This window comes from Cupressus sempervirens, chromosome 9 (assembly GCF_028749045.1).
Source record: "Cupressus sempervirens isolate cs-2001-9-10 chromosome 9, ASM2874904v1, whole genome shotgun sequence".
Classification (NCBI taxonomy): Eukaryota; Viridiplantae; Streptophyta; class Pinopsida; order Cupressales; family Cupressaceae; genus Cupressus; species Cupressus sempervirens.
Window position 1 is genome coordinate 559,399,400 of NC_143126.1, and position 27,904 is coordinate 559,427,303.

General features: G+C 34.1%; 1 protein-coding gene across 1 annotated transcript in view; it reads right to left on the reverse strand.

The window, feature by feature from the left end:
• LOC149539875 (protein PSK SIMULATOR 1-like) overlaps positions 1-27,904 on the reverse strand; it is a 139,451-nt gene that overhangs the window by 24,385 nt on the left and 87,162 nt on the right. Inside the window, exon 8 of the mRNA XM_089801078.1 lies at positions 1,199-1,314. Coding sequence (XP_089657204.1) covers positions 1,199-1,314 — 116 coding nt within the window. The remainder of the gene's footprint in view (positions 1-1,198; positions 1,315-27,904) is intronic.

The window sequence follows — 27,904 nt, forward strand, 5'->3', positions numbered from 1 at the left end:
TAACAGTAGTGTCTATTTTTCTAACATGATTATGGAGTATGGTATAGTTTTCTTGGTGGTTGGTTTAGTATGGTTTTGCAGGTAGAAAGTTCGGAGCAGTCACTGTTTATGAAGAATAGAATCAGGTCGAGGCTTGAGAGAGGATCTGTTAGAGATAAATTTTCATTCACGCAGGAGCTTTATTATGAATATACTTTCAGCATTCAAATAATCTCGATAATTTAATCTGTACTATGTAAGGCAATAGGGGGCTCACCTCATTTTGACTCCGCTCGGAGCATGGATGTAAAACCATTGATTTTCATTAATATATTACTTTGGCTATGGCCTCTTGCTTATCAAAAAATAAAATTAATCAAAACTTGCAGAAACACCTTGCAGTGCAACGGTAAGTTGTGAGCCTCTCATCTAGGAGGTTTGGGTTCGAGTCTACTCAAGCCTCATGTTGATATTGGCTCCGACCCTTACCAATACAAAAAAGGAAATATTAAAACTCAAAGAAAACATTTAAAAGGAAGGAAAAATAAACATTCAATTTTGATTGACATAAGAGTGCCCTCAGGCATACACCCATGAAGCCTGAAACAATAATATCTTCTTCATCTCTATATACTTTTATCTTTACCCACTGCCTAAACACTGGGTCCACTGATCCATTAATGAATCAGATTTAATCCACCGTTTGAATCGAACGTGTACCATTCTTGTATTGCTTAATTTGTGTAAGAACTGTGGCAATAAAGTTGTTCATCCTTCCAATAATTTTGTGTTTAAGAGCTAAATGAATTTAGCCAATCATATACTTCAAAAAATACTTTTTATAATTTAGAAACTTAAATATATTGAACATTCACTATAGAAAACATGAAATTTATAATCAAGTATAAAATATGTAAAATTTCAATTGGTTCAGAAAAATTATTTTAACCACAATCTATCACAAGAAAGAAAAATGCATTGCAATAGCATTTAGCCTAATGTCAAGTACTAATAAGAATTCTCATCATGTAAAAAAAATTAGCTTCCTGAACAACAATGTGCTATGCAAATGTATAGGCATGAAAAGTTGTACACAAGGAGTGCACACATGTTCCTTCCAAAGCACAAGGGCTTAAAATCAAGGCAAAATGAGCAACTTAAATGGCAGTTACTGGAAAAGATAACTGAAAAACAAGAAAAGTTTATTGTTTGCAATTACCATTCTATCGATCTGGTTGATGATATTTGCATAGTGTAAAGAAAGCCCAGCTTTGCCCAGCCTCTGTTGACTTCCAATCAAACCAGTTTTTCTCACAGGGTACTCAATTCCAATAGCTTTTTCAAAAAACAAATAAGTTAGAGAAACCAAATACATGCCAGATTCAACTACATACCTCTACTCCTAACAGAAGAAAACAGCATTGAGTTGATATTCATAAATAAAACAAACACTTACTGTCAAAAATATAGTAACTACAATCCTTGGGAACATTTGCAGAAGAAACAAATTTAAAATATGATGTATTATTGGTCATAAAATACAGGACCTACCATGTACACAATATAGGCCTCAATGGATGTTTTACCACCCTAGAAACCTCGTTGGCCTCCACTGAGTCATAAAACTCCTCAATTTGATGGGTGCCTTGGGTCTTTTGTACAATGTTTCTAGCCTTCTCATGATTGCCCTTTTTTGATCAGACTATTGGGTGATTTAGCAAACTCAATGATCTAACTACCATCACAATTGCAAGATAGTTGCAAGAACTACCACAATAGCCAAAGAGCCTACCAACTCCATCCTCCATGGATAGTCTGGGAGCAGGTGCATTTCACTTATTTATGGTGGCCTTGCTCTACTGACCTACGCACTTATCCAAATTGTTTGCCAGAGAGGGCACATATATCATGTACAGGATCTTGTCCACTCTGATACCATATAAAAATATGGGCAAAGACAATGCATGAATTAATTATATCTTTCTAATTCATAGTTTTCTCTAATACTAATATAATGTCCCCAATAGAATATTATTCAACGTCAAATAAAACCTCTTTATTGACCAGATTTGGAATTGAAAGTTCCATACAGCTTTGCTAACGTTACTTTGGTCAATATTCAACTCAAAAACTAATTCCCCGATCCTCATTCAATGATTTCCTTATTATATTCAAAATATCACTATGAATGCACAAACAACCATTTATCGGTGCAAAGATCTAGGATTCAGATGGGTTTTCTAACTTGACGCCCAATCAACCTCCTATATAAACTCATCACCAACACACGATAATGAAAACAATCAAGAAAAGAGAGGCTACGCATAAATTTGCCAATGTATTAATTCCATGTCGTTCCTATTAGTGACAGCAACAATGACTCAAGTTGGTCTGATATTATTTAATTTGTGTGGGCTTAATATGCATCCACAATTTGTGTTCTCCATTGTCAAGGTTCCAATATTACAATTCCATGACACTTATATATGTTCTTTTAATAATTCCTTCTATGAATTATAGTAAGGCTCTCCCTAAACTATAGTCCTTCCTGAAAAATATAGTTATTCACAATAGTTCACAAATGAAATACCTTTTGTCATAACTTTTCATCAATGAAGCGATATATTATAAGGTTTTCATACATATATTGTTTAGTAACATGGATCATTCTTCACAAATGTACTAACATTGCCCATTTAATTGATGTCTTCCAAATGCAGATTTGAAGACTCATATATATGAGAGGAGACATGTCTCTATAGTTAATCATCATTAGTTAATATATTAATTATATTAATAACCATTTATATATATAAATATATATATATATATATATATACACATGTAATATATATATATATAATATATTATTTAATATTATATATATAATGATGATTTACCATCAACAATGTATCTCATGATCGAATCAATCTGACTGCAACTACAAACTTAACACTCCCTCTTAGTTAGAGAGGATTGATATAGAACACATTATGCTCTTGAGTATATGGAGAGATATCATTTCAATGTGATATTCCTGGAATGGCATATTTAAGAATATCAACATAAATCCATCAACTTAGATGTTATCTATTAATATAATCCGAAGTATGATTCAACAAGAAATATCAATCATATGATATTCATCATAAGTATATTCTTTTGGTATGTGCACTGGCATCAAATTCTTGATGCCTACCAAAAGAATATGTTATATCCTAGAAGGATATGAGCTATCTGATTTCCGGCACTCCAGGACAACAATTTAATACAGTCTATCAGATAACAAGAAATCACAATGTCATGATCTCTATCATGACAAGTATCATGATCTTTGGCACTCTGGGACAACAACTTAATGAAGTTTGATCATGATACATTCATTATCATGACTTCTAGCACTTTGGGACAACTCAATGAAGTTTGTCGTGATAAAAGGGCTACCAGTTATAAGATCGTCACCTTACAACGGTTACCTTCTGCCTGATCATGATACATTCGTTATCAGGACTTCCAACACTCTGGAACAACAACTTAATGAAGTTCGTCATGATAATAGGTCTACCATTTATAAGATCGTCAGCTTACAATGGTTACCTTTTGTTTATATATGTAATGAAAGGTGATGAAGATCATCACCTTTCGTTACATATCGTATACGAAATAGTAACCACCATGAACCAAGTCAGAGGGTGGTACAAAGGCTTTCACCTCAATTCTCTCTCACATAGAAGAATGCATTACAAGGAATTTCACTTAGAACTTCTCCTCATAGAGAAGATATGTTCACAAAGGATTGCACCTCAAAATTCTCCCTCTGAACAATGATCCTGGGAAGTCAAGTCCAATAGTTACTCCCTTAGAGGCTCTCTTCCCCCAAGGATTCTTGTCAGACTCACTCTGAATCTAATATCAATCTTCTGATTTTCTAGTGATAAGTAAATACTTCCTCATGATGCACTCAAGAGTAGGCCCATCAAAATCATGCAGTCACACAAATGTATTTCTAGACTCCCTTTGAGTGTTAATCTTCTAAGCTCCTTCCTTGCCTTCGAAGAAGTGTCATACTCCCCCTTAATGTAGAAAGATACTCATAATCTCAATCATCAAAGGTATTTGCTTCAAGAGCCTGACTTTATCCAGCCTGATCACAACCTCTTTTAAGCTATTGTCATAAGTTGTCTAATGTGTCATTCTTCTTTTCCTACAAGATCAACTTCAAATACAAAGGAAAATAACACTTATAGTATGTGTAGAATTACAAATAAGAGAGAAACTACAATAACAAAGTAAACATAATACTCAAGGATAATAAATACTTATCTGCACATTAATGTTCTTGATACAAGTTGCTCCAATGAAAGTCCATATGTATCAAATAAGACGATGTCTCTACATAAACTTTTGTCAACCAATGGGAATGAAACATTGGTTATTATTCCCCCCCACAATGGAAAATTCCCACTCATTCCATCAGTATTGTTGGGTGATAGCATCTATTTAGTGATACTTAGTTCTCATGAGCAATCATTTCATTTTATGCAATGCGTATCTTGAGGAATGTATTGAAGTTCTGCTTCCATGAATGATCCTTGTAGTTTCCTTGTAGAGTATAGTTTCCTTGTAAAGTATTTCTCACCCTTCACTTTGATATGTAGTAGGGTTTGCCTTGTTTTTAAGGAGATCATATATGTCTTACTCTTCAGAATACATGTTTCCTCTATTTGCTCCCTCTCTTTCAAGGTTGCCTCTAATGAAATGTCTAGCTCCTTCGGAATCCCAAACTCCCTCATATGCAATTTCATTCTCAGTTGTTGACTAATACTTATGATCTTGACATGGTAAAATCATGTGTGACCGTTTGCAATACTTGATCTGCACCTTATCTAATGTCATGGGCCCTTTGTAGTTGACTACCCATTTTCCAAACCTCTTACCCAATAATGTAGGCCCTTCTTTGGTATCCGCACGCTTTAAATCCTATTCACAATCTTCTTAAGTGTCCCAATAGCTTTAATATAAGGAAACTAATGTGTTAATCTTGTTTTATAAACCCCAATATTCACATTGATGCCATCTTTTATTAGGTGATTGGTGTATTATTTGTCTACAATTAGTGATATAATATGTATTCTTGTTTCTTGTTCCTCTTAACTGCTACATTTTATTGATCACTTAAGAATCCATCTCAACATAGTTTACTCCCTCTGAATGAATATAATCGAGATCACCAAAGGTTGACTGAATCATATCCTCTATTTGCTCCTTCAGATGGATATGTCAAACTGTCTCTTTTCCTGCGAACACTTTCTCGGAGGAAAAGATCCAAGACAAGTAGCTCTTGAATACTAATAAGAATATTAACATTAGTTAGGATATTAGTAATTTAACTCATGCTTATTGCTAACAATAGCACAACTCTTTATTTTATATTTCTAATAATAGTAATTATTGGAAAGTAATTTTTAATAATAGAAATTTCAGATAATTATATTATACATTAAATAAGTATCTAATGTATATTTAAACAATATATATATATATATATTCTCTAATGTATATTTAAACAATATACATATATTCAATATGTGTGTGTGTGTGTGTGTGTGTATATATATATATATAATCTATTTTTTCAATATATCATTTCCTTATTAATACCCAATAAATATCCTAACCAATTCAATAGGCATTCACTTAAATACATGTTCATAATGAAATAGATAAATACTTGTCTCTGTGTTATTGTTGACGTGGTCTATAAAGCGCCTTTGAACTCATCGGACGTCCAATCTATCCACATTGAAATTCTCGCTGTGCATTCTATGTAAGGATTGATAAACTGCTGATCTTTTAATATTTACCAGCATCCACAAGGCATCAATTAAGATCTCGCTACGCAACAATATGGTGAATTGATATTAATCTCTCTTCTACTTAATGTTGTTGAAGTTTATAGTGCCTTGTTTCCTACATTACATTGGTCACGGACTCATTAACTATACATTCAATTGCTGCGATGTTCTGCTAACTCCCATTGTTCTCTTTCCCAATCCCTTACATAACTGCGAATAATTATATATTCTTATCCTTCATCAATCATCCTGCTTATTATGTTCCTCTCTTGAGCAAATCAATTATGAATTTCCAACCTCAATAATATTTAAAGAAGCCAACCATTTTTGCAATGATCTATATAGAACAGAGAATGTCTTCATCTTTGCATATGAATCAAACATATGAATTTCTCTGTAATAACTTTGGTTTCAATTTCATGCACCACTTTTCTCCCGATGTCACCTGAGCAATTTGTACTTTTATTTCCTCTTATCAGATTTATGTCTTGAGCAACATGTCTTAATGATTGATATGCATGATACTACTTTATAACTCCAATTGTTTCCGAATATAGATCTCTCATGCACAGGTGTCAACTCGTCAACACTGCTGCCAAAGATAAACCATAATATTCCATTATAAAAAGGTGTGTGGAACTATGACATTTGCCATCCATAGTTGAAGTTTTATAATTCTTTACGATGAATCCCTTCTCTCCATTGAAGTGATTTCTAGCATCTTCTTGTTTGGTGCATTTGGAATGATGAGTTATGACTATTCATCATTGCTTACACACCATTTCAGATTTTTATTGCTATTGCCATATTAAACATTTTACTATCCATAATATGATTAATGTTAGACCCTTTAACCTTTGTGATCATATCTCCATATCAAAAACATAATAGATATCATTTTTTTATCCTTCACTCCTTCTACGATATCCTTAATAATCCTTAATTGCCAATGGATATTTCATGTGAACATCATTCGGAAGTTTTGTACTCTTCTTTAACAATGTTCAGTGCTTCCCTTGAGTATAAATAACTCTAACCTTCATCCAATACTCACACCCAGATGATCGTGCCATAGTTATATGTATGATTGTCATTCACACATAATCCAATCCTCCTGTATGAGTGATGGTCATATATATTTTGATATACACTAATCACTCACGCACTATGCAGTTTGTTTCGTCATTTTAATTTTAGAGAGGTCTCCCCAATGATCACTGACAGGTCTCCCTATCATTGCTATGTCTATTCCGATAGCCACAAATACTCTTGATTGGTGTACTATGCAAAGCTCGTGCTGCTATTTTCTTATTTTATCATCCATGTTGCTTATCCAAACACTGCCTCTTGGGTTGAATCATTTGAAAAGGATCCATAAATATATGGTCTCAAAAAAAAAATTCATTATTATTTTTATATTGGCTTTGCTTTAATATGTTTTGACCTTTCAACATTCCTTTCCATCGTTCCAAAAACAATTGCCGATAAATGAAATGTAGTTCGCAGGTGGTATAATCAATCTTCCATATATATCCCATCAAATCTGTTATTTTAAATTTCTCTCAGTACTTTTTCTTTTGGTCATGGCATTGTGAGGTCAGGCTTCAAGGGTCAGTCGCCAAATTCTTAATATTTATCAATCATGTCCATCTTTCGAAACAAATTTCACTTGCTTCCATAAAGAGTTAGTGGTCAAATGATGTTGAAACCTTATTTATATGTTCTCTATAGTTTTTCATTCACTTGTGAATGAACATCTGTAATTTTATTTTCAAGACAAGATTGTAGTTTCCATATTAAATATTGCAGAATCATATTCCTCAAATATGTTACTAATTATCTTTGGGTTGATTGAGATTTTTTATTTTCTACATTTGCAGTTTGGCTTTGATACCATGTTGAGTAACACAAATCGTTCTCTAACATTGCAAATGTAATTGATGTCTTCCAAATGCAGATTTGAAAACTCACAAGTATGAAAGGAGGAGACATGTCTCATGAAGAGACAGGTCTCTATAGTTAATCATCATTAGTTAATATATTAATTATATAAATAACCATATGTATAACATATATATATATATATATATATATATATATATATATATATATATAATGATGATTTACCATCAACAATGTATCTCATGATCAAATCAATCTGACTGCAACTATAAACTTAACAAATATTTGCCAATCGATATAAATCATTATTGTCTTGCCCAAATTATGAATCGCGTCAATTAAGGTACAACATAATGCAACAATTATTAATAGTCATTGTTCTCATCTATATGTTGAATCTAATAAAACCTTTTGCTACAAATATTGCAGCCCTTGGGATATGTAAAATGTGGACCAGTAAATATTAATGATATCAAATTGAAACAAGGAGGATATGGCATTCAATATCTATCACCCAAGATATCACATAGGAAGATTAAAACTTCAGCCACTATGCATGGTAACTTAAAATATGTGCCACAATCGTAAAATCCTTACAGCAACGGACATTGCAATTGATGGCAAGACCCAATAATCTTGAGCTCTAATTTGAATTCCCCATTTGCGGTCTTCCTTAGATAAATCAGCTACTATTCTGATTGTTGCTTTGACCTTCTCGTTTTTCCATGCTCATCTCTACTGAGAATTCAATCTGGTGAAGAGTATATGTGTTTTTCTTGTAATTCTAAGTTCTTGCTATAGGTATAAGTCATTACACGTCCAACACATTGATAGCTTGTTATCTTAATTAATCATCATAATCTTTATTAATGATAGGTTACTATAATTACTATTTAGATATGTGATACATTTGCAATTTGTATTTCAATCTTATTGTTGAATCCCTTCCTTTGATAATCCCTAAAGATATTATGTTGTTCTGAAATTGAATATTCCCCATCTGCTATAATTCCTCGTGCATCTCCCATTTATCCCTCATGCCTACCTTAGAGAGGAGTGACTCCTTTAAGTAGGATGACATGTCGAAGGGAAGTAGTTGTTCACTAATTTTTTGCATTATTAACGATTAATATGTAAATGTTTTTGTAATTATATTATTTATTTGTTAGTTTATTTACTTTTCTATTTCAGTTTAATTATTATTATCAAATCTATATTAGATTATTTACTTATCTACTTATTATTATTATATTTTATTATTATCATGGATTTATTTTTATTTTTATATTTTATTATTACTATTTATTTTTTATATTTGACTTTTTTATTATTATTTATTAAATTCTTATTTATTTTATTTTATTATTCTAAAAAATTAATATTTTAATTTTATTATAATTATTTATTATAAAGTATAATTCCTAAAAGCAGACTTCACAACCCACCCTTCCCAAATATTGCTTTCCCTCAAGCAATTATACATTTTCAACATTCAGCAAACATTCCTCTTTCAAAGATGTATAATAAATGTCTTGTAGTGTTCCCTTAGCGGTTATCCCTTAATTACACTATAGTAGTGTGCCCTGATAAGAATTCTACATTAAACTACCACTACAATAGGATGCCCTTAGCAGTTCTTCCTTAACTACTTTCGCAGTATGGTGCCCTTAGCAGTTCTCCCTTAATCACAATGCAGTACATAAGATAAGATAAATATATTAATGTCCAACAAATGACCATAAAATGAGACAAAGAGATTTCCAAGCAAAACACAAGGGTTCAACTTGCAATAAGGGCACCAAATGGTACTTGAAGAAAGGCAAAGCCAAAGAAACGAGAAACAAAAAGAACCATAGAGACGAAATAGAGGGAAAAGGAAGGGTGTTAGTGTTCGAAGAGGGAAAACCTCACCCCACTAAGAGACCTAAGTTATCAAGAAGATCCTTTGAACCGAAGGATGGGTCATGGAACCTACAGAGACAGAGACACCAAGTCATCTTTGAAAGGTCTTGGAAGAGGAAGGTAGAGGCTAAGAATCCCTTTGAGGCCTCACCAATATGAAGTGACTGGAAAGGAGAGGACCAGACAGCCTCTTGGTACCACGTGTTGAATAGAGCCTTGTGAAATCGGTGTCAAGATGTGTGCAAGTACATAAGAGGCTGACGCTGAGAAGAGTTGTCATGAAGCCTAGTGGCTTCCTGAAGATATAGAGAAAGGCACCTCTGATCCATGCATCTAAAGAAAGCAGAAAGGTCTTGTGAATCCCTAAAAAGGTTGTAAAATCTCTTATGGATCTCATAATAAATCAGCCAACGGAAAATACTCCTCGGACTCAATCTCCCCTATAAGATATCGTCCTTTCTCTCAAGATGGTGATTAACCTTAGAGCTTGTCTTAAAGAAACCAAGAGAGATCCTAAAAGAATAGGATCAATGGTGTGATAAATACAAGAGGCACACAATGAGCTCGTCCTTCATCTCAATGAAGTGATCTACGTAGAACTCCATCTTGGGGTGATGACCCCCATGGGTTGACCCACGTAGAGAGGAAAAACATGTCTACGAATGTCTAACCTCATGCACCTATTCAACTTGTGTTTAGGGGGATGAGGTGGTGAGGGGTGTCAAGAGAGAGTTTGAAGGGGGGGAGATAATCCATCAAAATCCAAATAAACCCAAGGAGGGTTAAGGCCCCAGTGAACCACCCATGAGCACAACCAAGGGAGACAAAAGAAATCGACTCAAACAAGTAGTAGGCAAGGGTTGTAGGTAGCATTTTTCGTTGCACCAAAATCTCGAACTCTAAATGCCTGATACAAATGCTGAGACTTACTCAGATCCATGCATGAATCTCCAAGTAGGTGCTGACCACCAAGTCAACACTCTCAAAAATCTCCCCCTAAACACCGACTGAGCCTTCAACTCCAACTCAAGGGAGACTCGAACCCAAGACCCGAGGGCTCCGATACCAACTGTAAACAGCATTTGCCATTGCACCAAAAGCTCGAATTAATGCTCGATACGATGTTGAGACTTACTTGGATCCACGACACAAATCTCCAAGGAGGTGTTGACCACCAAATCAACACTCTCAACAAAGGTATCTATGTCTCCCCTCATGATGCCCTTATAGTGGTTCTCCCATAATCATGACATACTATGGTTCCCTCATAGTAGTTCTCCCTTGATTGCCACTATAATAGGGTACCCTTCGCAATTCTCCCTCAATTGCAGCCTTGCAAATGTGTTGGCAATAGGGTGCCCTTGGCTTCTCTCCCTTAATTGCAGCCCATTTTCCCTCTAAGAGATATTGAAATATCTCCCTGGATTCCCTTTAAGAATCTCAACATTCATTTTGAATGTCCTCCACCAAGCATGACTTGGATCAATCACGACTTTCACTAAGAATGCCCTCCACCAAGCATGGCTTAGATCAACCTTTGCATTCACTAAAAATGCACTCTACCAAGCATGGCATGATCAATCTCGACATTTACTAGGAATGAGTCGAATCGCTGATTGAACCTCACTAATAATGAACTTGATCTTGGTGCTCACTAAGACTACTTTGATCTAGTTCGACACTCGCTAACTGTTAATGTTATAATTTTGTCAGATAGATTATATTATATATATGAGATATATAAATAATATATGTCAAATTTATATATGGAATAATTAACTTATGTCGAGAGAGAGAGAGAGAGAGAGAGAGAGAGAGAGAGAGAGAGTGTGTGTGTGTATTGTTATAAAACCATTATTATATATTGAGGATATATTACTTGTGTTATAACTATAACTAATGTAAGTTAATATGTTAAAGAGACATGTCTCTTCAAGAGACATGCCTCTTTATTTCACATATATATTCATTCGTATAATAACTTGGAAAACACATAAAATATCTAGAAGTGCTATTACAAGTTACATAATAGATTAATCAATCCTATTTCACTGACATGGTATTAGAGAAAAGTTCAAATGTTTGGGATTAGCCAACCTTTGCAATGTTAGCTTATTGTTTGAGAACGGAGATTTGGATAATGAGGCAAAAAGAATTTCAGTGTGAACTCCTCGGTATCAAAATCTTTGAATCTCATTGTAGACTGTAAGAGTGACTCTATCACTTCATATTGATTCTTCTAGTGCGAGGAGAACAAAAGCCAGATGGAGTGGCACATCGAGGACATTTGGATGGAAGAAAATGTTTGCATCCCTCATTAGCTTCCCAGTGCAAAGCTACCCTGTAATCTAAATGATTCCTAGAAACTAGAACCCGAGATGACTCACGCCAAGTAAAATGCAAATGGTAGCAATTGAGGCTCGAACTCTTATTTGCTTGCTTGTTCATGTTTTAAGGGCTGCCCTTAAAACTTAGCAAGCGCGACAAGTATCAATCTATCCAGACCTAGCATAAATTTGAGAGGCGCCTACACAAAAGTTCCCTACAGTAGACAATAGATTTGAGAGTGGTGACGCATAGATAGAAGTTGCACCCTGCGAACGGGATCTCGAGGGACCAATGCCCAAGGATGTATCACCGAGATCGTGTTTTTTCTATTGCATTATGCCAAATAGGGGTGAGATATTGGGTGAATATGCAATGCACACACTCTTGGACCATAATAAATTTAGAGGCTATATCGATCATTGTAAATGACTTGTATTGCCTACACCTGCGTGTAGCCTTACTTGGGGACTATATAGAGATCTTGGAGTTCGATATGATCATCTATGACTAAATCTCTCATTACCTCCTTACTACTTGTATTTGGGCACTCTTTGTAACCCTAGTGTTTTATTCAAAACATTTGCACAACCTTTCTTAATGCTTATACTAAATTGATCGGATTGCTTCTTGACTAATGATTATGCAATATTTTTTTTCTCTGAGGGAATAAAGCTCTAAAATTGGATCTTGGAACTCATTCAAGGACTTTATCTGTGCTGATGCGATTCATGGAACAAACCCTAGAGTTCGTGAGAATGAAGAGCAGGTGTTATCACTATAACCAATGTATGCTAGAGATAGAAATAATTATATGTACATCGTTGTTGATTTTTGGATAGTTGAAAAGATATCATCGTGCTTCCCTATCGAGTGTTCTTCTGAGTTCTCTTGTATTTTTTTCAAGACAAGTGCAACGTTCATGAGGCACGTAAATACTGTAGCAACCCACAAATAGTCTATAGAAGGAGAACTATGATTTCTCTTAAGAACTATTTGGGTGCAAAGGTGTGATGCAAGTTTCTCGAAGCTAAAAGAAATGATTAATTTAGAAATGAACAAAATGAAAATGTGGCAAGGGATGTTGATAGTGAGTTGGCTTGTACAGTGTAAGCAATTCAAAAGGCCAAGAGACACCGATAGGGAAGCCAAGCGGATGAAACTAATTTTCTTGGATTTTATTACTCCTATTGTTTTTATCTTCAAAATTTGCTTCATCTTATTGGTGCCTTTAATAATAGAGAGCAATCAAATGAAGTTAAGAAATATTGACAAAGTGACTTAAAGGCAGCGGCAAAAGTGCAGCAATAAAGTGCAATTAAGAACATTGGGAATTATGAAATATTTTTTGTTAAATGAGGAAGGTATAGAGTTCTCAGATATTAAATTAGACCATATATGACAATTGATAAGCACTCACAACCTTGATAGGAAGTAAAACAATTATATATGGTTGGAAGATTAATAGATCATAAATGAATCATCTTTCCTAGTACGAGGAACACTGATTTCACTACTGCCACTTAATAAACATATCACACACTGAAACAGTAGTGATAGAAAGAAGTAGCAGTTTCCAATCAATTGCAAGATTCTTATACAAAGAATAGTAGCAGAATGAATTATATAACCAGAACATTGGCGCAGATAAGTCTAAGGTACTTTTAGCACAGTGCATATATAAAAGAGGCCAATTCAAGTCATTATCAAACACAAGAAAAGCAATATTATCTCTGCCTGTAGCAGCGAACTACATCCCCATTACCAAGGATTTTTTATTTTATTGGACTGCAAACTGTTTGAGATATACAGATTAGTGGATCAATAATTAAGAGTTAGATAGAATCTTTTGGGAGGCTATAATTGTGGGGGAAGGAGCAGATTTTCTTCAATGAATCAGATTTGGAAGGTGGGGGAAATGCTAGACATTGTATGAAAGAGAATAATCAGAATTATATTCAAATGAATTTTAAATCTTCTTTACTGACATAGAAGATGAACAAGGATGAGACCAAAATAGTCAAAGATGAGTGATCATAGAGGACAATAAACTCATGGTATTTTCTGGCCATCTACTACCAGTGATGTCAGAGATTAAGTCTATCATATATGATACGATACAAAATTGTTCAAACAATTAAAGAGTGGGAATTTTACATTGTGGTGGGGATAATAACAAATGTTTCATTCCCACCTAGACCAAATTTAGAGGGGAGATGTTTCATTCTAAAATAAACTAAGAAGGCATTTTATGATTTTATGTCTATGGACCTTCATGTGCAGATAAGTATTTCTCATCTTTCAGTATTACACTTACCTACTCATTGTAGTCTCTCTCTTATTTGTACTTCTATATGTGCTATAAAGAGTCATTTGCCTTAATCTTTTCCTTCGTCTTTCGGGATGTCCTTGCAGGAAAGAAGATTAGAACATTAAGCATGCTACCAAATATTGTGCAGACTCAACTTATGATAGTAGCTCCAAAGAAGCTATGATTTAGGAATCATGAATCATCTAATGATTAGGTTGGATAATGTGAGTTTCTTGAAGCAAATATCCTTGATGATTGAGATTATCAGAAGGAGTATGACAGTTCATTAGAGGCAACCTTGGACAAAGAGAGGGAGCAAATATGATATATGATTTAGTCAAAAGACCTTAAGCTATCAGGATACCTCTTAAACTAGTGAAGCATGGCATGACATGCTGCTAGGCAGTTAAAAGGCTGATAACATATTCAAAGGGAGTCTGAAAGGTTGATATCAGAAGTCATAAGTGAAATCTCTTGTAATACATTCTTATCTATGAGAGATAAGTTTGAGGTGAAAACCATGTTCTCTGATGTGTTTCATGGTGGATCTTACGACAACACCACATGACAATATCAGTAGTAACTTCATGTGAACTTTTCTTGTAATGTGTGTATGGGCCTACCTCCTGTGTACATCATGAGGAAGTGACGACTTTCAAATAATGTCACTTGTATTTGGAGAAGTTATTGAAAGGTGACGACCTTACAATAACTTGTATCATGATATACATTTTGTGAAAATGTTGAAATAAATCATGAAAGAATTTATCTTATAAATCAACAACTAGATGTTAGATGTTATTAATTTAACTATCTACAAGTTGTTTGTATAGATATATTTCAGGTACTTGGTGAATATCTTGCCTTGATATTCTGATAGGCCATTACCAAATTAAGTACTTGGTGAATATCATTTAGTTGATGTTCTGATAGGCCATTACTCAGAGTACTTGGTGAATATCATTTGATTGATGTTCTGATAGGCCAATGCTCATGTTACCTAATATGATATCAAATAGTAATTGGTGAATATCATGTGTTGATATTCTGATAGGCCAATACTTATATGATATCATATACTAGAAATCTTTTGATCAATGATTTCCTATACGTACTATTCTTAAAATATTACCTGTGGTGTAATATCTATGTGTTTTATCATTCTTCATTAAGAGGGAGTGTTATTGTTATAATTTTGTTGGATAAATTATATTATATTTATGAGATATATAAATAATATATGTCAAATTTATATACAGAATAATTAACTTATCTTGTGTGTGTGTGCGCGCATATGTGCGTGTGCATGTGTGCGTGGGTGTGCGCGTGCGCGCGTGCATGTGCGTGCGTGTGCATGTCTGTGTGTGTGTGTTGTTATATAACCATTATAATATATTGAGGATATATTACTTGTGTTATAACTATAGCTAATGTAAGTTAATATGTTAAAGAGACATGTCTCTTCAAGAGACATGTCTCTTCAAGAGACATACCTCTTTATTTCACATATATATTCATTCGTATAGTAACTTGGAAAACACATAAAATATCCAGAAGTGCTATTACAAGTTACATAATAGATTAATCAATCCTATTTCACTAACACTAACAACGTCCATGATTTGATTTTGACACTCACTAAAAATGTTCTTCAATTTGCCATGAAACGCTATAAGTTTGCTATAAAAATTTCTTCACTATTTTCCTATAGTAAAATCCTTTACGCTATCTTGATTACAGCTCTGCCACAATATGATCAACTTTTATCTCTCAATGTCTGCTTTAAACTCTTCAGATCTGCAATTAATTCCTTCCTTACCTTTCCACAAGTCTGCAATGCTGATGTATATGCATCTTGTGTTCAGACTTACACATCACACAAAGTATCTATAAGTCTGCACTGTTCCTTCTCCTCAATGTCGTTGGTGCATGTGATTGTAATCTTAACACTTAAAAAACACATCACACTTCCTTAAATCTGCTATAAATTACATATACATCTGCCTCAATATGTCTATAATCACTTCTTTGCATTCTCCAAGAAATTTGTTAAATCTGATTTGATCTCATATAAATATGTGCACTCAAATTATCTTCTTTTCTCTTCCACACATGCTAATCTCATATAGATCAGTCATGGAAATAAAAAATTTAAAAAAAATAATATGTTGGTTGTAAGAATATCAATGCATATTAGTATTCATGGTAATTTCAAAGGGTATCAGTTTGGTTGCTCTCTAACCATCTGCCAATATTCCAATCGATGTTTTGTAAGATGCCAATATTAACCAGTCCTTCCTTTATATATGTCTTGTCCTAACGAAACTTATTATCTTCCCTCCCAAACAAGAAAAAAAATCTTCCTTTAAGATGTCATGAATCCGATATATGATAGGTCCTCAATCTGTTTTCTAATGCTTCCTGATTATAATCATATTCATTGTGGATGGCTAAATTATGAAAGTACCGAGGTACGTCATTCTTTCTCTCGCCGTCTCGCTTTCCTCTTCTTATTCGATGTCCTTGTTTTATCTTTTACCCTCCAGGGTGGCAGGATTGTGCTCTAATACCACAGTAATGTAACCAATAGAATATTGTTCAACCTCAAATAAAAACTCTTGACTGACCAGATCTTAGATTGAAAATTGCATACATCTCTGCTAACTTTTTTTTATCGGTAAAAGGGTGAAGCCAAAAAAAAAAAATTTAATTAATTTAATTATAAATAATCTTTGTTCAGTGTGGGCACTGGTAGGAATGAACGGAGAAGAAAACCTCCTGTCTTGCCCGAGACCGAGTCTAGAATATAGAAAATAAAATACAAAGCTTAAGGGGGCATACCTCATTTTATAAAAACTTATTGGGGCATAACCTAGTTCATGCAAGGTTTATTAATCATATGCTTATTTAGGTTATCCCTACTTGATCTGTTCATCTGATAGAAATAAACAACAGTCTTGTGAAAGAGCCCTTCTCCAACCTTATCTTGATTGTATCTACAAAACTCAATGCATCTTGACCAAGATCAATGTTAGCTATATAATATAGACGAATTACTTATAACATTTATATTAAAAGAAAAGTTATCTCCTTTAGATGTATTGCCAAAAGACACTTGAAAGATTGGCACAATGTTTAATTAATTGGATGTTTATTTTGGTAAATATGATTTAAACATATGATATCAATTTAAGGTTTATTGATTTACTACAATTGTAATGAGATTAACTAGAATTTGACTCATAATTTATCTTAGATAACCCAAATATTGCATAACAACACAGATTTATACTTAAGTTCGACTCAAAATTTTAGATTATCATAGAAGAACATGTGTAGCAGGGAGAAGAAAGAAGCAAAAATCTCTAAAGGTCAAAACCAAAGACAAATCATAAGAGCTGATAGTTTCTCTGTTTTTTAATATACATTCTTCATCATCCACTCCTAAGTTAGCCAACAAATCCACTTCTTTGTTCCCTTCTCTAAAGATGCGTGTAACCCTGACTTCTTGAAACTTATCTACTAGCATTAAGGTTTCTTCCAATTTGGAATTTAATACCCAGTTAGGAGTACTTCTTTTCCCTACTGTATTTAATTTAATTTGTGAATCTGCTTAGATTGCCAACTTTTTGATACTCGCCTCCAAACTCGTTTTTAAGCATTTGATTAAGGCCTCTAATTCAGCTTAGTTATTGGAAGTGATCCCTAAAGGTTTAGCACATTCAATTATCCAAGATCATGAATCTGAACGAATGATATATCCTAACCATACTAAAACAGGGTTACCTCTAGAAGCTCGGTCAAAATTTAGTTTTGCCCAACCTTTAGGGGGTGGCTCCCATTTGCAATTAATCCTAGCTTGCTTGCTAGCCTTCGGATAGATCATTGGTGGATTTATTAATTTAAACCAATTCTTTTGCATCTCTGCATCCCAGTCAAAAAATGAACCTTCTTGTCTCCTCCACAAATTTCCAATGCCATCCTCCAAACTTGTCAGAGTTATTTTTTACTTTGTAATCTTTAACACACTATTGTTAACTACATGGATCTTCTGCAAATGTTTACAGCAAGTCCAGTCCTCTATTCTCGATCTTGAATGAATGAGAATATCTTTGCTATGAAGGAAGTAAAACGCTTGGAAGATCAGACTGTTGTGTGTATGTGTGTCCTCCAAACTACATTCTCAACCCGCATATATATATCCTTCTAGAGGGTATGTCCCTCAAGGGACATAACCCTTGGCGTCTAACTAACAAATTTGTTTATCCCTAAGCCATTCATAAGGAATATATGTCTAGAAGAGGAGGTACAATCTGTACCATCAAACCTGTAGGTTATCTAGGTTAGATTCTTAACAACTGTCCCCAAAGGTTATTAATGTATTCTTTAAATTGATCGATGCGTTGAAGCTATCCAAAGGTGGGAGTCTATCCCAACAAATCTTCCCAAAATAAAGCCTCTTGACCTTGACAAATGTCCCAGATAAGATTTTTAGATATCAGGGATTGGTATTGCATCATGAAATTCAACGTTTTAGAACATTTAGGTGGATTTTTTGTGTGAAACAAAAATAAAGGGTCAGAATTATTCAGATATTTGTGATATAAAAGTTTAGCCCGTTTCCTCTCATAATTTTGACACATTCTCCAAATTAGTTTTGCTCCTAATGCCTCATTTTGCCAACTAAAGTTTTTAATGCCTAAACCTCCAAATTCTTTAGGTCTATAGATTTGATCCCACTTTATCAGAGCTTGTTTCTTTTGATTTGTTGTGCATTGCCAAAAGAAGTTCCTTAATTTACTATCTAACTTTCTTTCAATTCAATTGGGAAGAGAGAGGCATGAAATTTGATATGTTGGAATGGCAGATAAAACTGCTTTAATCATTGCTGATCTTCTGCAACCATTTCCCTTTCCAACTCTCCATTTTTTGATCTAGCTTATCCGATATAAGTTTCCATGTATTGTTGTCTCTGACCCCTTTTTCCAAATTGATTCCGAAGAGATTTACATGGAAAGGAACCCTTTTTGTAACCCATCGTGTTACATATGTTTCTTTCTAAATCGGGTTTAGTATTTAAGAAAAAAAATATCTGATTTGTCAGCATTTACCTTTTGGCCTAAAGCTTCCATATATGTTTTTATTTATTTTTTAAAATTCTAAGCCTCTTCCATGATGCTTTCCCTAGGTAGAATAGTATTGTCTACAAATTGTTGGTCAATGATCTTAGGCACTATTTCTATAACTATAATTCCTTTTATTTTAAATTCTGCCTTGACATGTTTTATTGCTCTTCCAAAAGCTTCAACCATAATGACAAAAAGAAAGGGAGAAATAGGATCTCCTTGCTTGATTCCTCTTGAGATGTTAAAGAAAACCTTTGGGCGATCTATTGATAAATAGGGAAATCTTTGGAGTGCAAACGCAACTATAAATTAAATTAATCCATTGACGTGAGAAACCAAAAGCTTCCATTGTTTTGCAAAGGAATCTCCAATCCACTTTGTCATACGCTTTGTTGATTTGAGCTGAGTGTATTAACTCTTGTATAATGATTGTGCCATTATAGATAGATCTTTTTCTTCTAAAATTAGTTTGCAGAGAACTTTTTTAACCCTATTTGCTAATGCTTTAGATAAAATTTTGTATATAGTATTGATTAGTGCTATAGGCCTAAAATCTTATGGCTCCTCAAAACTAGATTTCTTTGGGATTAGAGCTAAAAAGGTGTTGTTTATTTCTGCTAGCAATGAATTCGAGTTTTTAGTTGCCTCTATGGCTTCCCACAATTCCTAACCTAAATTTCCCCAGCATTTCTAAAAGAAGAAAGCTTGGAATCCATCCAGACCCAGTGATGTGAGGGTTAAGATTAAAAAGAGCTTCTTTGATTTCTTCAAGACTAAATTTCAGATATAGATATTTATTATCTTCTACTGATATTATTTTAGGGATCATCATCTTATTTTGTGCTGATAAATTTGAAAATTTGTAATTGTTAAATAAGTCCGTATAATATTTAACAAAAGTTTCTGCTATTTGGCTTGGATTCTCAATCTCATTGCCCATGTTATCTTTAATTTTTGTGATTCTATGAATGTTTCTTCTAATTAGAGTACTATTGTGAAAAAAAATTGTATTCCTATCTCCTTCTGTCAGCCAAGTTTCTCTTAATTTTTGTTCCTAGAAAATTTCTTCTTTTGCTAATATGCTTTCTTGTTTTACTAAAAGTTCTCTTTCTTTGATAAACTTGCCATTATCCATACCATTCTTAATAACTTCGTCATTTAGCTTCTTAATTTTATCTTCATTGTCCAATTTTTTTTTTGAAGATATTATTTAAGTGTTCTTTATTTCATTTCCTTATTTTTTCTTTTAATACTTTCAATTTTGCTACAAAAAAAAAAAAACATTTTAGATCCTTCGAATTCACCCTCTTGCCATCATTGCCTTATATTATATTACAAAAAATCTAATCTAGAAACCACATTTTTCACATTTAAACGGATTTCTATATGGTTTCTACTGTTCTCCTATCTCTATTTTGACAAGAAAATGGTCCAATCCTAAGATAGGAAGAATAGTTGAATTAAAGGTGAAATTAAATGTACTTAGATCACCTTTGAAAATAAATCTGTCTAATCTTTATGCTATGTGACAAAATCATGTTCCTCTGTTATTCCAAGTATACGTCCCATTCATAGTTGGAATGTCAATCAATGTGTTTTTAAAAAACTACTCTCTAGAATATGCCATTACCTACGTTACTATTTGTGAGCCTCCATGTTTTTCTTCCATATTGATAATAACGTTAAAATCTCCTCCTAACAAGAAATTCTTTGTTGGATATGCCTCCATAAACTCACTAATTTCAGTCCATACTACTTTCTTGTCTATTGCATAGGTTGGTCTATAAACGTTTATAAGAATATAATGAATATTACTTTTGTAGGTTCTTATCTTGCCTCCCATCCAGTTGTTTTTAGCTGATAAAAGTGTGAAATCAATCTTCCTTGGATCCCAAATAATCCCTATCCCTCCTAATGCCCCTTTTGATTCAACCAATTCAGATCTCCAATGTCCTAGATTCTTGCTTAACATATTACCCTCTTCTTTGTTTAGTTTTGTTTCCTGTATTAATTTATCTCTGATTCAAATAGTGATATGTTGCACTTATGTAAGCACTTTTTGTTAGGGGCGTTACGACCCCTAATATTCCATGTAGTAACCTTCATGGTTCTATGGGAAGGCTTTTACCCTTCCCAGCTTTGAGAATATCATTAATCTTCTTTCGATTTTCAGCTCTGCCTGTAGCTGTTCTTAGTTCAGCAAGGAATTTCCTCCCTCGTTTTCTACCTTGTTTGCCACACATTGGCTTTTCTATGCCTTCTATATTTGCTGCAATACCAAGATTGTCAAAGTTGCAACTTTCATTTTGTACGCTATTCCCTATTGAAGCATCTCTTGTCTATTCCTCATCTTCTCTCAAATCTTCCATGATTAAGTCACTGATTTTTGTGTCTAAATTCCTTTTTGAATTAGATGTAGAATCCCTATTCTTCTTTTGTCTTTCCCCTTCTTCATCCTTATTTTGGTCCTGGAGCCATTCTGTTGAGGTTTGAACACCAAATTCCTCCCAATTTTGCATTAGATCTACCTGGTTTTCTTTCAAATTTTCATTGACCTTATTAGGAGAAATTCCTTCAAAACTTTTTAATCCACATTTGCTGATAAGAATTTCAATTTCTGTGGGAATCTGTGTCAATCTTTGACACTCAAGCTTTTCCATCTCTTGGGGACTTGTTATCATCTCTTCCTCCTCGAAGGGGTTTTTCCTTCCTATTGGAGTTTGGCAAAATTTAAAGGTTTTTTGTTTTGTTTCCTTCGCTCTACTCTTCTTATCATTGGATACATTGTTTACCAAGTTCCTTCCCATTATTGTTGTCTCTCTATGATTATTACATTCGTTAGGTTTTAGAAGGTCACTTATTGTTACATCCTTAGAAATATCAATTAAATTATTACTAATCCCTCCTTTTCCTTTTGTGTTTCCTTTTCGAGTTTTGTTCTTCTCCCATGCCAGATGCTTATCTGAATCTTCCCCATGTTGTTACCTAGAGCTAGTCAAATTCTCTTTCCGAGTTTCCATTTCTAGGAAAGTAATTTCCTTCTGGAATTTTGATATGTCCAATCTAGATTTGGAAGCTTCATTTAGTTTGTCTTCTGAGCTAAGAGAAAGATTGGTTTCTTTGCTTTCTTTATTTTGATTTAGATGTCTTTGAAGTTGGGTGAGAAATAATCTCATTTATAGTCATATTAACGGGCTCTTTTCTATTTTATGTTACCTCGGTATCGTTGATCAATCGGAGGTAGTCACTTTGTCCTTCGTCCCATAGGATAAGTTGGTCACTTATATCATTATGAATTAACATATCATATATTAGCTTTTTGTAGATGTTCATATTTCCTCTGATATCCTCTATGAATAGATTTTGTTGCATACAATGTTCACATCATTGAAATCTGGTCAAATTTTCCTCAATATCATTATTATTTTCCACTGTATTTATATCTTCCTCCAGTAATAGGTTTTCTCTGCCTTCTATTTGATCGCTGTTAACTTGTTCCTATTTCTGGGTGGTGTCCTTATTGTCCCTGCCTTCTTCATCTATTTCTCCTTCCTCTCTTTCCACTATTGGAAGGCCTATCTCACTTGAAAGATGAGGCTTGTAAGTATGTTTACTATTCTTATCTGCCAGCCTAATTGACGCTAGATTCTGATGTTCCAAATTTTCTAGTGTATTCTTTTTATTTGAATCTTATTCCATTCATGGATCATTGCAAAAACTTGCTTTACGCTTGAATAACTTTCCATATATTTAAAACTTGCTTGCCTGTAAGGTTCCATTATTCTTATTTCTTTGATGTAACCTTTAAAGTTAGTATATTTTAGATTATAAATTGATCTATTTGTTGTGATTTTTAAAGGTTTGAATTCTTGAAGCCCTGGTTCCATATTGATTAAGAATTTGATGTCATTAGAGTTTATGTTCCACACTTTTTACTCTTGATTTCTATTCAATTAAGTTCAAGCTCTATGTCGCTGAATGAATGTTGACATCAATAAATGCTGGTTAGTTAGCATTTCCCTTGGATACATTGCAGTGGTGGAGCCCTGGTTTTTATAGTCCAGATAATTATTAGAAAAATAAATAACAGTGCTATACTCAATTTGATAACGAAAAGAGAATCCAGGTTAAATGAAAAATATTTACAATCTCTTGTAATCTAGTGGACAGTGGTTTATTAAAGCTATTTTTACACAAGTTAGATTACTTGTTTAATAACTGGATGGTGTCGTGCATGCTAAAGAACTTTGCTGGGATAAGTCTGTGATGTTACAGGATTGGGAACTGGCTATTGAATTGCCGAGAGTATGTTAGGAACATGATAGTTGATTTTTCTATAGCTGCATAACAATTGTTGTTAGGGATTTACAGAATTGGGTACAAAAAATGGCAAGGTCAGTAGTTTTATGTTCTAGGAACTGTGACTTGGTACTGCTTTAAAGTTGTTGAGTACAAATGCCCAAGTATCAAAACTTGCATATTTTCAGCCTACAACCAATTTGGGAGCTCTATTGACAGAAATCTTTTAAGCAAACTGAACCTACAAATCCCTCGAGAAGAAAGAGTGAAACACGGGCAAGGAGTCCAAATTTGGTTTCCAAAATTCTGAGAATTTGCAGCGGAGCTTTCAGTTTTATGAGACAGGTAGCAAACTTGAAGAAAGGGAAAATCAATTTAGGCATATGGGTTAACAGTATTTCAAGGCAGCCATCAAACTTAGTCCAGACAGGCTATTACAGTAGCAATCTACAGGGGAAGTGTCTATTAGATTGGGAAACAGCTCAATGGAGGATCTGAAAAACGACGTCTTTTCAGTGGAATTTAACAACACATTCAATGACCCCCAGCTAAGAGACTTGCAAAAAGAGAGTTTTTGGTTGCTTGTATGTGTTTGGACCACAATTAGAACATGTGGAATCCTCAAATGATGTTCTTTCCAAATTGGAAGAGATAGAAACATATTTGACCAGGATAGAGCCAACAGATAACCTTCAATGGTGACCTTGGTCCAACCCAAGTTTATGGAGCATCCAGGTAAACGGGTTAATTGTGTGATCGCTTCTTATCTAAATGAGATCATGCGAATAACATCTCCTACAACAGCCTACAATGATGTGGTGATGAAGAAAGTTTTGTAGCTGATAGTGAAGAACTTGAAGGGTTTACAAGTTAAAGGAATTCCTACGAGGCAGGAACAAATTTGCTTGACATGTGAGGACACTAGTACACCTAAACATGTTTATGAGGTTTGTAAATACAAAGAGGAGACTAAAGAAATTCAGACCAGCACAGGGAAAAATGTAGATACAATGATTTCAGCTATGGATAAGGAACATACAAGTTTCTACGTTGGTGATTTGGAGGTTAGTCTCAACAAACACGTTGATGAGGTTGGCTATACTTGAAGTAACATGTTGGAATCTTTGTATGATGAATCATATGTTTCATATACACATGATATTAACTTCAATAAACAATCCAAGATGACACTACAAGACGATGAGTTATCAATGCATTAAAGAACCAGTTGAAAGTTAGTGAACACATGATTGTGGCATCTTTGGTACGTTATGACAACACTCACAAGATGGTTGAGGATCTCTATCGGAAGGCTCAAGGAGAAGTGGAAGGAGATTGGCTTGTTGCTGATTTGCAGGTAGTCAAAACAGCTCTTGAAACTATGAAACCAGATTATTTATGTTCGCTTTCCGACAGAATTAAATTATTAAGGTTGCTGAAATATATGTTGATCAGTCGAATAAAGGAAGGAATGAGATTATGGAGCTCAATAGGGAGCTTAAATACACTCATGAGACATTCGATGATACTTAGATTTCTCTTCAAGAAGCAGAAAATCAGATTAGGATCACAAATCATTTTTAGGAGCATGAGGGTAAAGAGAGACAGGAGTTTTTCCAAGAAGTAATTGATGAACTTGATAGCATTCAGCAAACTTATGACTTGGACAAATGTCCCAAAAGACCAAGTACCAAAATTTCAGATCACATTCAGCTTATAAACAACCCCATATTTGAAGTGGATGATGGTTGGACTTCCGATAATCCTCTTTTTGAGATAAACAAGGGAACTCTTTTTGATTGCCATGAAGAGGATGACCATGACTTAAAAAATATTGGATCTAGTTACAGTTCCTAGCAGTGAATCCTGGTCAAAGGATCGGTGTGGTGAATTGACTACGTTTGCTCGTCCTTTGATCAATCCAAATATGGTTCCCGATTTCAACCCATACAAGAGTTGGATGGATTTCATACATCAATCATTGAATAGACCTTGGTGGAGTATTGGTGAGAGATATGTTTCAATCATAGGGAATGGTTTTTCAGCTTCATTCTTACTCATAGCACCTAAGTACTTGGGGGTTCTCTAGTTTGATGATGACAGTATGATATTTGATGTGCCCTTGGTGTTGTTTTCAGCTTTTGAGCAGCTCATTTCTTACATCAACTATTTAGGTCGGGTTGTCACCATCTACTAGGTTATACATAGCTCCTTGATACATTTCTACCTCATCATATCAGCCGGTCATGACAACAGGGTTTGGGATCCAGGTGTTGATCATATGTATCTATGGCATTTTGAAGATTCTATTGTAGTTCTACACACTTTGAGACTGGATGCAATTATGATCAGATTTGTATAGCCTACAGATGCAGTGATACTTCATAGATTAAAATGGAATCCAGGGATCTGGTTGATGGATGTGTTGCAATTTAACACCTTGCTTCACAGTATGGTAGGATTTGTTTTCAGATTGGGCTACAGAGCTACCTGCAGATTCATATAGGATCCTGGTACTAATTGCTTGAGGACAAGCAATCTGGAGGAGGGAAGATTTATAATGTCTTCTTTTGAGACATTAGAAGATTTAAAGGCATATTCATATAATATTAAAATTGACTATGAGAGCATGAATAACAAGAGGCAATTTAATATTATAAGGTGGGCTCAAGGTGACATAGAGGGATAAGACGAAAAGACAGGAAGGGAATTGAAGAGTAACATCTTTGGGAATTAAAAGGGAGAGAAGCTCATTCATTCAGTTATGCTTGGTTTATGATTTAGATTTCAGTTTCTCTCTTGCGAGAGTTATTCGGAAAGCTTCAGCTCTCATCCAGCGTGAAGCCATGCCCCTTGTGCCAGTAGACAGTGGACGCAAACCCATTGTCCATGGAGACGTCACATCAAGTGTCTCACGTGTGGTTCTTTTTTTAGTATTCCAATCTGGTTGTAAAACTATGTTTAAAGATTGGATTTTGAATGCTAGTTATTGTATTGCTCAAGAATATTACATTAACGTATTTTGAGGTTCTTTATTAGAAATTATTGGTTTTACATTGTTGGTTTGTAACGCATTTTCATATGTTTGAGTTCTGAATATTATTTTGAGAAAGAAACGAGTAAATATCCATTTGATATATGTCAAAAGTTACTCTGGCCAATATTCAGTTATTAACTGATTCCTCGATCATCATTCAATGATTTCTTTGTTGTACTCAGCATCACTATGGATGCACAAACATGATGGTAAGGCCTAGGATTCAAATGGGTTTTTGAAATAACTCCATGCCCAATCAACCTACTATATAAACTCATCAACTTTCAAAATGAAAATAGTCACAACAAAAGAGAGTATCCTCAGAGACTTGTCCATGTATTAATTCCATGCCCTTCCAATAAGTGACAGCAACAATTATTCAAGCTAGTCTGATATTATTTAATTTCTGTGGAATTAAAATCCATCCACAGTTTGTGTTCTCTGATGCCAAGGTTCCAATTTTACAGTTCCATGACACTTATATATGCTCTTTCAATACTTCCATTTATAAATTATAGTAAGGCTCCCCCTGAACTATAGTCATCCCTGGTAAAACATGTTTATTTGCAATAGTTTACAAACAAAATACATCTTGTCGTGACTTTTTGTCAAATAAGCAATATATTTTAAGATTTTCTTGAAGATATTTGCTAGTCAATATAAATCATCAATATCTCGCCCAAATTTTGAATCATGTCAATTTAAATTAAGATATAACATAATGTGGAAATTATTACTATTTATTGTTCCCATCTTCATGTCAAACCCGATGAAACCTTCCACTACAAATATTCGAGCCCATAAGATATATAGTTTGTCAACTAGTAAATATTAATGATATGAAACTGAAACTCTGACGAGGATATAAGATTCGGTTTCTATCGCCCAAGATACTGCATAAAAAGATTAAAGCTTCAGCCAATATCATGGTGACTTACAATATGCATTAAAAATATAAAATTCTTACAACAATGGATATTGCAATTCATGGCAAGGCCCAATAATCTTGAATTCTAATTTGAATTATCCATTTCCCGTCTTCCTTAGATAAATGATTTCTATTGTGATTGTTGCCTTGACCTTGCATGCTTTCCATCTTCATCTCCACTAAGAATTCGATCTAATAAAGGGTAATTGTGCATTTCATAATCCTAAGTTCATGCTATAT